Source organism: Danio rerio, chromosome 12, assembly GCF_052040795.2.
Source record: "Danio rerio strain M-AB ecotype USA chromosome 12, GRCz13ab, whole genome shotgun sequence".
Classification (NCBI taxonomy): domain Eukaryota; kingdom Metazoa; phylum Chordata; class Actinopteri; order Cypriniformes; family Danionidae; genus Danio; species Danio rerio.
In genome coordinates, this window is record NC_141032.1 from 52,094,615 (window position 1) to 52,108,833 (window position 14,219).

The 14,219-nt window shown below is 46.8% G+C and overlaps 2 protein-coding genes across 2 annotated transcripts; one reads left to right on the top strand and one right to left on the bottom strand.

Moving 5' to 3' along the window:
* Positions 1–567: 567 nt before the first annotated feature.
* rgrb (retinal G protein coupled receptor b) lies at positions 568–5,953 on the bottom strand. Its single transcript, NM_001024436.1, is given in 7 exon segments — positions 568–711; positions 784–897; positions 1,701–1,818; positions 1,901–2,060; positions 2,141–2,262; positions 3,502–3,658; positions 5,719–5,953. Coding segments are annotated over 7 exon segments (876 nt in total). The 5' UTR covers positions 5,795–5,953; the 3' UTR covers positions 568–582.
* A 4,314-nt stretch (positions 5,954–10,267) lies between these two features.
* On the top strand, positions 10,268–13,848 carry lrit1b (leucine-rich repeat, immunoglobulin-like and transmembrane domains 1b). Its single transcript, NM_001042753.1, is given in 4 exon segments — positions 10,268–10,481; positions 10,798–11,258; positions 11,341–11,646; positions 12,273–13,848. Coding segments are annotated over 4 exon segments (1,965 nt in total). The 5' UTR covers positions 10,268–10,359; the 3' UTR covers positions 13,349–13,848.
* The last annotated feature ends 371 nt before the right edge of the window (positions 13,849–14,219 follow it).

Below are 14,219 nucleotides of genomic sequence, written 5' to 3' on the forward strand. Positions count from 1 at the left end.
ATCCGGCTGATTAGCGCAGGCTGGAGAGCGGCTCGACCAGCGCTGCACAAACACACACAGATCAATAAATCAACAGAACCGCCAATGTGTGCTGCTAGTGTGATCAGAGATTCTGGAGGAGTGCAGCTGACCCGTTATCATGGCTTTATTCACAGCGTTGGTCAGGAAGACTTTAAAAACAGCTTTATAGAGCGGATTCTGTGCAGGGAAATCCTCTCTCTCTCTCTCTCTCTCTCTCTCTCTCTCTCTCTCTCTCTCTCTCTCTCTCTCTCTCTCTCTCTCTCTCTCTCTCTCTCTCTCTCTCTCTCTCTGTCTCTCTCTCTCTGTCTCTCTCTCTCTCTCTCTCTCTCTCTCTCTCTCTCTCTCTCTCTCTCTCTCTCTCTCTCTCTCTCTCTCTCTCTCTCTCTCTCTCTCTCTCTCTCTCTCTCTCTCTCTCTCTCTCTCTCTCTCTCTCTCTCTGAGCTGCACTCAAACACACAGCCGCTAATGAGGACCAATCAGTGGAGGATTCTGGGAGATGCAGAGAACGACACACACAGCAGGCATAAACACAGCGCTACACACACACACAGATGAAGATCTTTATTTCTTTTTGTCTGCAGATTTCTGTCCGGTGAGGAACTGCCAGACGCCACCGCGGTAGAACTCGTTTCCGTACGCGTACAGGACGGCGTGGAAGATGGGAGAGGTTTTGGCCAGCACCGGCAGCACCTGCGGAACAGAAGCACGTCAGCGCTAGTGCTAAAGCTAATGCTAATGATAACCGACACGGCACACACTCACCATCCTGAGACGCGGCGACAACACAGACACGTCCTCGAAGCAGGCCAAGCTGCAGACCACCACATACGGACCCCAGCAGAACAGCAGAGCCTTCAGCGGCAGACCGGTGTTAAACTGCACACAGAGAGACGACACACACTAACCTATAGCAGTGTGTTATCTAGCTAGTACCCTATAGCAATGTGTTCTCTAGTGAGTACCCTATACCGGTGTTCTCTAGCCAGTGCCCTATAGTGGTGTGTTCTCTAGCAAGTACCCTATAGCAATGTGTTCTTTAGCGACTAACCTATAGCAGTGTGTTCTCTAGCGAGTACCCTATAGCAGTGTGTTCTTTAGCGAGTACCCTATAGCAGTGTGTTCTTTAGCAAGAACCCTATAGCAGTGTGTTCTCTAGCAACTAACCTATAGCAGTGTGTTATCTAGCTAGTACCCTATAGCAATGTGTTCTCCAGCGAGTACCCTATAGCAGTGTGTTCTCTAGTGAGTACCCTATACCGGTGTTCTCTAGCCAGTACCCTATAGTGGTGTGTTCTCTAGCGAGTACCCTATAGCAGTGTGTTCTTTAGCAAGAACCCTATAGCAGTGTGTTCTCTAGCAACTAACCTATAGCAGTGTGTTATCTAGCTAGTACCCTATAGCAATGTGTTCTCCAGCGAGTACCCTATAGCAGTGTGTTCTCTAGTGAGTACCCTATACCGGTGTTCTCTAGCCAGTACCCTATAGTGGTGTGTTCTCTAGCGAGTACCCTATAGCAGTGTGTTCTTTAGTGAGTACCCTATACCGGTGTTCTCTAGCCAGTACCCTATAGTGGTGTGTTCTCTAGCGAGTACCCTATAGCAGTGTGTTCTTTAGCGAGTACCCTATAGCAGTGTGTTCTTTAGCGAGTACCCTATAGCAGTGTGTTCTTTAGCGAGTACCCTATAGTGGTGAGTCTTCTTGAAGTAGGCGTGGATGGCACTGTAGGATGACTGCAGCACCAGCACGGGGAAGGCCAGGTACAGCACAGTGATGGTCAGCATGTAGGTGATGTAGCCCCTGCAGAGAGACACACACACACACACACACACAGGTGAGCAGGTCGGCAGGTGTTCTGGGCTGATGTGAGATCAGTGTTTACCTGTCGCCCTGACTGTAGTCCAGAGTGCAGCATGTCCTCAGCGGCTCGAAGTCGAACACACCCCAGCCAATGGCAGGCAGCGGCATCGCAGCCCAGAACACAGCCAGGATCCAGATGAGGCAGCTGATGGTGATAGACGTGCTCCAGAACATCTTCTGCTCTGAAACACACTCCAAAAACTCAGAAGCAGAACACACACTGACCCAGCAGAACACACACTGACCCAGCAGAGATACTCACTGGTGCAGTACTGGTGGTATCGGTCCCAGGCCACTGCGCCCAGGAAACTGATGGCGGCCAGAATCGACACCATCCCCTGAAATGCATGAAGCTGACAGCCCTCAGAGCCGAAGGGCCAGTGCCTGTACACACACACACACACACACACACACACACACACACACACACACACACACACACACACACACTTCTATATATTCATCTATACACACAAATGCTGACCTATACACACTAAAACCCATCCATACACACACGCAGGCATATACACACAAACACTATACACTAATGTACATCAACACACACACACATCTAGAGCCCTTGATTGGTCAGTGGATCTGCGGAGAGGCTGCAGTATGAGGAGGACAGACGCATCGTTACAGTGAGGAACAGCAGCTGTAGAGGCTGATATCAGGGTCAGATCTGCTGAGGGGAATCTGCTGCTGTGTGTCAGAGACTCTAGTGCCGCGTCCCGATTCACACACTTATACTACACCCTAAAAGTGTGTACTTGTTTTGTGAAGGAATACTACATACTGTTGAGTGTGTAACAGAAGAGTGTTCAAGCTTTGGCACACACGACTTCCTCATGAACAGAGCGGTGTGTTGTTTGGTGATGAGCCCTGTCCATCATCCACACTGCTGTCATGTTCAGTGTCCTGCGCTACTGGAGCCGGATAATCTGCCCTCCACCAGTCTGTCATGCAGAGACATGTTCCAGTGTCTGGGTAATTCTGCATTCAGACGGTAATGTCTAATGTCTAATGTCACTAATGTCCAAACACATCTTTATAGAAGCTCAGTATTGTTTTTACAGATAACACAGAACACAGAACACGCGGTCTAAACATGTTCCAGTGGCTCCATATTAATGAACAGTCATACTAACAGCTTTACCCCAGCCTCTCTGCTTAACGATTGGTCTTGCTCGTCCACCATGTTTGTAGTTTATTTACACTTTTCACCCGGATTTGTAGTTCTAAATCGAATTCACGTCCAATGCGCAATGCACTGTGGGTAATATCAGCGAACGCTTCTACTCTATAAGGAGCCTACTCTTATCAACACATGGTTTTGGACATAATCACTAACTAACCCTATTTTCATATATTATTTAGGATGAATAGTAGATGAATTTTGACGCAACATAGTTTATAGATATATAACACACTGACACACACACACACACTCACACACACACACACTGCTTATATAGGTAAGCAACTATCATGTCTTTGATATATTGTGTAGAGTGTTTTCTCTCTCTCTCTCTCTCTCTCTCTCTCACACACACACACACACACACACACACACACACACACACACACAGAGTGTTTGCTGTAATGGTGCGCAGTGGTTCTGACCGCAGGTAACAGGCGTACGCTGCCACTAGGCCGTTGATGTTGAGGCTCAGGTCGGCCACGGCCAGGTTAAAGATGAAGAAGTTATTGGGCGTCTGCATCTCTCGAACCCTGAGGAACGCCAGAACCGAGATCGCGTTCAGGAAAAACCCCAGGAGACCTGAAACACAAGCAGACCTTCAGAACCAGCACATCAGCGCAGGAGACAACAACCCTGAGGTAAAGAAACACTGAACACAGTGAAGAGCCGTCAGCTGAATATCTGTAATGCAGAGACACACACACACACACACACACACACACTGCAGGATGTACTGGGTTATTTCCGCATGTGTGTGTGTCTCTGCATTACAGATATTCAGCTGACGGCTCTTCACTGTGTTCAGTGTTTCTTTACCATACTGCTTTACCATGTCTGACCCATACTACAGCACAGCACTGTAATTCACCTGCTTACCACAGTAAAGCACTACTGCTACAGTAATGCAGCAATGTGACTTGGCCAGGACACTCTTGTAAAAAAGATTTTTAATCTCAGTGTGTCTTTCCTATCAAATAAAAGCCATCGGTGGCAGATGGAGATATGACAGGCCTCTCTCGCTCTGCTTTCCTTTGACTGTTGTCAGTGACGGTGCTGCGCGCATCAGTTTCCCACATTTGACAGAAGTTAAGCCCCAAATTAAAACAGGTCATGACAAAAACTCCCCTTCAGTCATGTTCATCTTGTGGAAAACTATTAAATTGTCCACTGTTGATTATATTAGGCTTCTGTTTAAATAGCCATTTTAAAATCTTTAATATTCAATTCATTCAGCTTTATTTGTATAGCACTTTAACAATGCAGATTGTGTCAAAGCAGCTTCACATAAAAGATCATCGTAAATGTAAACAGTGTAGTTCAGTTCAGTTCAGTTCAGTGTGCTTGAATAATCTCTACTGAGAGTCCAAACACTGAAGAGCAAATCCATGCGTGTGCAGATATAGGAAGTTCTCGGCTCTGCAGAGGCGATTATTAATCAGAAACTGAGTGTCCAGTTTTACACGCACAAATGCGGTCCTGAATTTATAAACAGTCAGCAAGTACTGGAGAACAGCCGTAACACAGTGATCAGATGTAGTGTTCAGTCACGATACGCTTTTAAACACAGTAGTTCCACTCATTTCTGAAAGCTTCATCTTTGTCTTCCCCATGATGGCAGTCAGTATGTAATGTTTAACCAGTTATTGTGCCAGACAGCTGTGTTCAGATTAAAGTGTCATTTAAAGACTTCACTAGGGTAACTTTACTAGGACAGTTTGAATTAGTCCAGTTATTGTGTAACTGGTTTGTTGTGTAGATGTAAACCCGCCTGTCCTACGCCACCCAACCCGCTCTGAGCTGGTTTCGAACCGCTGTCCTTCCCCATGGGAGTCGGTTGCTCTAACAAGGAGGCTAAAGACCATGGCCCTTAGCATCTGTCGCTAGAGCAGCTTTAGAGGTCAGAGGAGTGAGGTTTACCTGCACTGGCCTCCGTTACATACACAATCAAAAAATACACAGTAAATATTTCTTAAAGAGGCTGATAATGCTGACCGTAACAATGCTCTCTAAAAAAACGAGAAACTGCTTTTATTCAGACAAACTCTAAGACAGACGAATGAAGAGTCCAGAAGAATGATTTGTGTTTTTTAGGAAATACTGTGAACATCTCTCGGTTTGCTAAAGATCACTCAACTTCAGCTGCATCTGGTAGAGTTCACAGCTGCTGAAATGTGCCGTGATGTACGTGAATGTGAACAATGTGTTCTCCTACAGCACAGAGTGACTTTCAAATGAATGAACATGAGGGTTATTTTGAGTTTAAGTTATTTAATTATCTTGTTTATGAAGACTGCAGAGGGATGCATGAAATAAAAGTGACTGTCAATAGTTGTTTAAGTTGTGTTGTGAATGTTAAAATGCCCCCTAAAAGTACAAGTGGACTGGTCTAGAACCGCCACTGCAGGTAACAGTACAGTATGCAGGAGAATGAACACTAGAATCTACAGTACGATAGACTTTACTCCAGGCAGTGTGGTTGAGAAACACTGGTGTTTACTACTGAAGAGTGTCTATGAGGAGACCAGCATCAGCTGTAATAAAACTTTACTAAAGTATGGTCTAACAGTGGAGTTATGATCGACACATTCATAAGCACGCATGAGTTATTGATTATTGATTGGCAGATCCGCATCACTCACCGCCCACCAGCAGCGCAGACCCGAAGGCGAACATGTCGAAGTCGGTGAAGCCCTCCGGTAACGGGTAAGAAGCCATCTTCGCGGCGCTGAGCTCTGCAGGGTCTCCGTGCGGGTCTTTATATGCGTGTTTGTTCGCGTGTGCGCGTTTTAAAGCTCCTGAAATCCCCGCAGGAATGTTTTAAACCGCAGAAGTTTGTGAAATCCGAGCAGCAGCGCACAGTGGCCGCAGTCCTGCGCAGCCCGAGCGCAGAGATGACCGGACAAACACGCTGCAGCAGGTGTGTGTGTGCTGTTATGAAAAACTCTTGTGTCCAATCACGCGTGTCCCAGACGCAGAGTGTGTGCTGATCTACAGACTCCTGCTCATTTCTCTGCTGCTGTTATTCCCGGTTTGCTTGTTTAATACCGGTGATGCTCTCTCGCACACCGCTGCATCATGATGAGCTCAGCTTCACTGTAGACGCTGCGCGTTCTGGTCAGTTCAGCGCATCACGGTTAGTTCATTGGGGAATGCAGCAGCTCTTCTGTGTGTTTTAACAGTAACCCATGGCGAAACATCCCATATATCAGTACATCTTCTGTGATCTGCGGTCATCATCGCGCGTTCAGTTATATCTAAATCCGAACACACACATGTACACCTGTTGAAAACACACACGCGCGTGTGTAAAGGCCGTTTTCGTGTAATTTGATGACGGGTTATGTGTCATATGTAATTAACATACATTGCCATATATATATAATAAAATAAAGTCTCTCTCTCTCTCTCTCTCTCTCTCTCTCTGTGTGTGTGTGTGTGTGTTATCAGTTCAGAAGTTGACACACACACACAATCAGCCGCCAGCAGTGTGTGTCCGCCTGACCCCAGTCAAAGGTTGTGTTAGGAAACTAATACTCAGATTTCAGATGTTAATGCTGTTGGGAAACACACGGACATTCTACAAACCTGCTCCAAGTGTGTTCAGTGTAATCTCGCTAAACTCTTGAGCTGACATTCTGCACACAGCAAAACACGATCATCAGCTGATGTGGAGAACACTGCCTGAAGAACACCGAGCACACTGCGACTGAAGCCGACAGTGTTGAACCATCTATGAGTGATGTTCATTCAGCTGTGTGTGTGTGTGTGTGTGTGTGTGTTTGACTGCGGACAAAATACAAGCAACAGTGTGTCATACGACACAGAAAAGTTTAAGCTCAACAAAGGGTATTCTGAAAACACACACACACACACACACACACACACACACACACACACACACACACACACACACACACACACACACACACACACACACACACACGGGTGTGTATTTGCGGCTGATGGCTGTTTGCTCATGTCCGCCACCTGCTGTTCAGTGCTGTAAGTACGCCACACACTCACTGTTTACTTCAGTCACTCGGGTTTGTCCCACCTGCTGTCAGATAACTCTGAACACAACGAGCATGTGGTTTTCACCCAATATGCAGTCAGCGCACACATTTACACAATGCTGACATCTTAACACATGAGCTGTACCTCCCAACAAAATGATGGACAGTTTTATTTAGGAAACACACAACAGCACACACCATACTGAATAAACCTCAGATACAGTATGAACCTCTGCTTCTGCAATGATATCAGCTCAAAACAACAGCAGCATATATCTCAGCTGATGAACAAACCCCTGGATAATCGACACACAGCTGGGTTATGATGGGTTATCTGAGTTTCTCAGAGGCAGGGCTGATTCATTTACATCTGTAGAGGAACAGCGGGACTTGGAGGAGTGATGCTGATGAACACATGTGGACTAACCCTGAAGATCACAGAGATCAGAAACAGCCATGTTGTGCTTGTGTTCTTAAATCCCCTTAATATCTGGGCTTTATGCTGTTGTTTCTTCTTCATGCTCTCGTGTGTTTGATGGATATTTTGTTCACTGTAAGCAATACCGTGTTTCTACTGGACCTCCTGTAGGAGACAGTAAAGGGAGAGAAATCTTCTTAGTTTTCACTGGAACGCTTTTGCATGTGAACATTGCTGTACATGTGGACACACAGTCCCAACCAAGACCATGAGTGTCAAACAGTGAGTATCATGTTCTGCATGCAGATACCTGTAAACTGAAGCATGAACGTCTCTGCTGTCTCTGTAATGTCTACAGCTGCCGACATTCTGCTGAACTCTGATGGACTATGTGTTACTCTTTGACAGATCGGGTCAGTGTTTTGGTAAAGTTAGTGTGTTCAGAGAAAGATGTGCTGTTCTGAAATGAAGAGTTAGTCTATATTTAACTAAATGTATTTTTCAGAAGAGGATTATCCACTCGGCCAGTGGTGTTTATAGGAGAGTCTGTGTTAAGAGTTTAGGAAAAGTAGCTGAAGTATGAGTGAGCACTTACTGATCGAATAAACTGTAATATTGTAAATAACAGCATCTGCGCATTACTCTGACTGACGTGAACATCAAACCCTGCACTGTAAAACACAGTAACTCCAAACCTTTGAGGAAACTGACTGCAACAAACTATTTAAGTTCAAAAACTAATCTAAATGAGTACTGTGAACTCACTGCATTAGAGTAAACGAAGCAATGTGAGCTCAGTAAAACCCAATAAATGAAGAGAACTCAAACCAGCTGAGTCCTGGAAACCCAGTAAGTTAAGGCAACTCAAACTGTTTGAGGAAACCGATTGCAGCAAACCATTTGAGTTCAAAACTAATCTAAATGAGTACTGTGAACTTACTGCATCTCAGCTGAAGTAATGAGGTATTTCACTAACTCAACACTGACCAGCACATGAGTAGAACTAACTTTCAGTCAATGTTGAGTGAACTACACTCACGTCATCTGATGAAGCGGACTGTTGGGTTTTACAGTGTGGAGACAATAACATTAGCAACTATTACAACTCACATCTGTTAAACTCACAGCTGAAGAGACATGTAGAATATCAGAGAGCTGCATCTTATTCATAATCTACCCTCCATGAACACTGATTGTGCAGAAGAGAGCATTTCTGCCTGTGTGCATTACTGTGTGCATTATACTGTGTGTGTTATACTGTGTGTGTTATACTGTGTGTGTTATACTGTGTGTGTTATACTGTGTGTATTATACTGTGTGTGTTATACTGTGTGTGTTATACTGTGTGTGTTATACTGTGTGTATTATACTGTGTGTGTTATACTGTGTGTGTTATACAGTGTGTGTTATACTGTGTGTATTATACTGTGTGTGTTATACTGTGTGTGTTATACAGTGTGTGTTATACAGTGTGTGTTATACTGTGTGTATTATACTGTGTGTGTTATACTGTGTGCATTATACTGTGTGTGTTATACTGTGTGTGTTATACAGTGTGTGTTATACTGTGTGCATTATACTGTGTGTATTATACTGTGTGTGTTATACTGTGTGTGTTATACAGTGTGTGTTATACTGTGTGTATTATACTGTGTGTGTTATACTGTGTGTGTTATACTGTGTGCATTATAATGTGTGTATTATAGTGTGTGTGTTATACTGTGTGTATTATACTGTGTGTATTATACTGTGTGTGTTATACTGTGTGCGTTATAATGTGTGTGTTATACTGTGTGTATTATACTGTGTGTGTTATACTGTGTGTGTTATACTGTGTGTATTATACTGTGTGTATTATACTGTGTGCGTTATACTGTGTGCGTTATACTGTGTGTGTTATACTGTGTGTATTATACTGTGTGTGTTATACTGTGTGTGTTATACTGTGTGTATTATACTGTGTGTATTATACTGTGTGCGTTATACTGTGTGCGTTATACTGTGTGTGTTATACTGTGTGTATTATAGTGTGTGTATTATACTGTGTGTGTTATACTGTGTGTGTTATACTGTGTGTGTTATACTGTGTGTGTTATACTGTGTATGTTATACTGTGTGTGTTATACTGTGTGTATTATACTGTGTGCGTTATACTGTGTGTGTTATACTGTGTGTATTATACTGTGTGTGTTATACTGTGTGTATTATACTGTGTGTGTTATACTGTGTGTATTATACTGTGTGCATTATAATGTGTGTGTTATACTGTGTGTATTATACTGTGTGTATTATAGTGTGTGTATTATACTGTGTGTGTATTAGCAGATGAGCTGCAGTTTTTCTGTATATTAGTGTGGTCAAAGGTCAAGCAAACAGCAGTGATCTCCTGACTAAAGTTGCCCATATGTGCAGTGTTTGTGCTGTAGGTGTGATAAATATCCGGCTGTTCATTTAAGCATTCTATACGCACCATTACATAAAGCCACAGCGTTTCCTCCGCACTGTAGGGTTTAGGTGGCGTGTAAATAAAACAAAGCCTTTCTCCAATACGATGCCACGAATACACAAACCGTGGTCCAATCCCAGGTCTAAAATTAACCCTCCAATCGAAACCGCAAGTGTCTGTTCTGTATATACACAAAAGGCAAGCAGCAGCCTATGGGCTTCCAGGAAGCAGTAATCGCGTAATGAAAATGCCCAAGTCCTCCCTCTAATCTGCTCTATCCTTTTTATCTGGGGATTCAGAGCAGAGCGAGCAGAAAGAGCCGAGAGACACAGAGATGCAGGCGCTGCTGCGGGAGTAGGGTTCACCGCCGTCTGTACACTAGCTAGTGCACACCGCGTAGAAGATGCCCGGCCTTGTGCCCTGGGGTGTAGCGCTGGCGCTGTGCTGTTTCCCTCTGCTCTGCGGCTCCTGTCCGGCTCAATGCAGCTGCTTTTACCACAAGCTGAGCGACGGATCCAAGTCCAGGTGAGACTCAACCCAGATCTGTGACTGTGCTCTGACATTCTGCTGTAGAAAGTCTGAAAATGAGAGTATTGTGCAGGACACTGACCTGCCAGATTGACCCAGCTCTCGTTTAGGCTCTGGATTAACGTGTGTGTGTGTGTGTGTGTGTGTGTGTGTGTGTGTGTGTGTGTGTGTGCTTTTTAATCTTCTCTGCTTGTTAGCGGCGGTGTTTCAGCCTTTAGCGCTAATCACCCTCAGTTTAATAAAACAGTGAAGAATAAAAGTAGAATCTGCTCATGGACAGCAGCAGGGTTTGACTGTGTCATGTGTTCAACAGGAGTGTTCTGTGCAATGACCCCGATCTCACCGACATCCCGGACAACTTTCCCCTGGACGCCTCCAAACTGCGCATCGAGAAGACGTCGCTCAGCCGCATCTCCAGCGCCCCCTTCCAGCAGCTCAGCAGCCTGGAGTACCTCTGGATCTCCTTCAACTCGCTCTCCTCCATCAGCCCGGACACTTTCCGTGGACTGTACGCTCTGGATGAGTTACGGATGGATGGGAACGTTCTCACTTCTTTCCCGTGGGAATCTCTGCTGGACATGCCCAGCCTGCGGCTTCTGGACTTGCACAACAATAAAATCAGCAGCATCCCGGCAGAAGCGACGCTGTACATCCGGAACCTGACCTACCTGGACCTGTCCAGCAACAGCCTGACTACAGTTCCACCGGAGGTGCTGATGTCCTGGTTCTCCCCGAAGCCTCCATTGGACGCTGAGGGCTCCAGAATGATTCTGGGTGAGTGTTTCTGCGCCGCTGACATTGCTCTAGACTCTTCTCTCTGACAGGTGAATAACCCGACTCTCTGTTCTGCACACAGGTCTGCACGATAACCCCTGGCAGTGCGACTGCCGCCTGTTTGACTTGGTGCAGTTCCAGAAGTTTCCCTCGTCCTCTGTGGCGTTCATCGATACGGGCCTGCGCTGTGCTGAGCCGGAGAGTCTGTCCGGGGTTCTGTTCTCAGACGCGGAGCTGCGCAGGTGTCAGATCCCCCGCGTGCACACGGCCGTGGCCCGAGTCCGCAGCTCCATCGGGAACAATGTGCTGCTGCGCTGCGGGACCATCGGCGTGCCCATCCCAGAACTTAGCTGGGCCCGAGCTGACGGCAAGCCCATGAACGGCACCGGTATGTTAGACCTGCGGCCCGCATACTGCGATACACACCCTCAGAGCAGCCGTGCATTGATTAATGAAGAATGTGGATGAGTTGCTGATGTGTTGAGTGAGCAGCCGGTGTAGAAGAGTGTGTGTGTGTGTGTGTGTGTGTGTGTGTGTGTGTGTGTGTGTGTGTGTGTGTGTTGTGTGTGTGTGTGTTGTGTGTGTGTGTGTGTGTGTGTTGTGTGTGTGTGTGTGTGTGTTGTGTGTGTGTGTGTGTGTGTGTGTGTGTTGTGTGTGTGTGTGTGTGTGTGTGTGTGTGTGTGTGTGTGTGTGTGTGTGTGTGTGTGTGTGTGTGTGTGTGTGTGTGTGTGTGTGTGTGTGTGTGTGTGTGTGTGTGTGTGTGTGTGTGTGTGTGTGTGTGTGTGTGTGTGTGTGTGTGTGTGTGTGTGTGTGTGTGTGTGTGTGTGTGTGTGTGTGTGTGTGTGTGTGTGTGTGTGTGTGTGTGTTGTGTGTGTGTGTGTGTGTTGTGTGTGTGTGTGTGTTGTGTGTGAGTGTGTGTGTGTGTGTGTGTGTGTGTGTGTGTTTTGTCTGTGATGGCTGTGTGCAGCTGCAGAGCTCCTACTAAAGTCAGTGCTCTCTCTGTTTTGCTCCTAGTTCAGCAGGAGGTGTCCAAAGAGGGCATCATCTGGTCCATCCTCAGCGTGCCCGCCGTCTCCTACCGCGATTCAGGAAAATACGTCTGCAAAGCCACCAACTTCGTGGGCAGCGCCGATGCCATCATCTCACTTGTTATTTCTGATACGTGGCAGATCGACGAAGCGGTGGCCAAGAGAAGCCACGGGAAGAAGAGCGGAGGCTTCGGGCGCGCGGCGTATCAGGAGAAGCTGATCGCCAGATACGTTCCTCCGTCCACCTCGGCCGCCGTGCCGATCATCGAGCCACTGAACTCTCCGCAGGGCTCGTCCTCCGTCCAGATCGAGAGCTACAGCGTTTCAGCAGACGCATCAAAGCTGAAGCCAAAGCCAAAGCCAACAGCGCCCCCTGTGGGGCAGACGGAGCCAGTGGCGCTGCAGAGGGATGTGCTCAATAACCTGGAGCCGAACGCCTCCTCGCTGCAGCAGGGTCCCGAGCGCCGCGTGGTGCGCTCCGTCAAGGTCATCGGTGACACCGACCACACGGTCTCGCTGAACTGGCGTGCGCCCACCGCCACCAACACCACCTCCTTCAGCGTGCTGTACGCCGTGTTCGGGGAGCGCGACATGAGGCGCATCAATGTCGGCCCAGGCAAGAACCGCATCACCATTGAAGGCCTGGTGCCCAAAACCAAGTACATCGCCTGTGTGTGTGTGAAGGGGCTGATCCCCAAGAAAGAGCAGTGTGTGATCTTCTCCACGGACGAGGCGGCGAGCGCCAGCGGCACACAGAAGCTGATTAATGTGGTGGTGATCACGGTGGCGTGTGTGATCGCCGTGCCGCTGACGCTCATCGTCTGCTGCGGAGCGCTGAAGCGGCGTCTGCAGAAGCTGCTGGGCCGAAAGTCCAAAGACATCCAGGACTCCTATGTGACATTCGAGACGCTGCCGCCGGGCACCAAAACCAAAGGGCTGGAGGGAGAATTCCTGACCCGACTGAACCCAGACGAGTCCAACCGGCTGCTGTCCGCACGCTCCAGCGTCGACTCCGAGGCCACGGCGCGTACTGAAGGACAGCCCAATGAGTACTTCTGCTGATGGACACACACACACACACACACACACACACACACACACACACACACACACACACACACACACACACACACACACACACACACACACACACACACACACACACACACACACAGCTGCTGAGAGAAGTCTCAGTGTTTAAAAGGGAAATGGATCATCTGTATTCTGTGTTTGATCAGAGCGTGCACTTTTCCAATGATGCGGTTCATCATTGCTTCATTTCTCCAACACAGAACATTATCAAGCGCAGCACCTAATACCCATCTGTCTGATACAGGGCGAGAGTGAGATGTGTGTTCGGAGTGTAAGGGAGGCCAGTGATGCTTTATTTTGACTGTTTTTCTTGATGCTGTTGTCTTGTCACCCATCAGCTGGGCCAACTGTTTCCACTGTAACCTCAAACCCGTGCTTTTACTTTGTCATATGCACATGTGTCGATGTCTGTATGTACTTTAATATCTTGATCAAAGATGAACTGAATAAACCATGCTTTTTTTAATATAGTTGTTGATGTCGTCCCGCTGATCTGTCTTTATGCTCAGCTTATCTGGCTTATTCTTAGTTTGTCTGTGGGTTCAGAGCATTATTTAGGAACTTCCGCTGAAGTTTGTCCGTTGAGGATAATCAGATTTACTCCACTGAACCAGTGAACCGTCATGCGTCCGGCCCTGTGTGTGTATGTGTGTGTGTTTGTTTTAAATGTGGAGCAGGGTTACATCACAACACACACCTTACCTGAGATGCAGAGTGTAAATCTGTTTGAGACATGCACGTAAGAGAGGGAAGGATTTGGAGGATTTATAATTACTTGCACTAAACCCTGATTATTAAAAACAACTACAAATAAAACTAACTACATTAATAGATGCTGTTA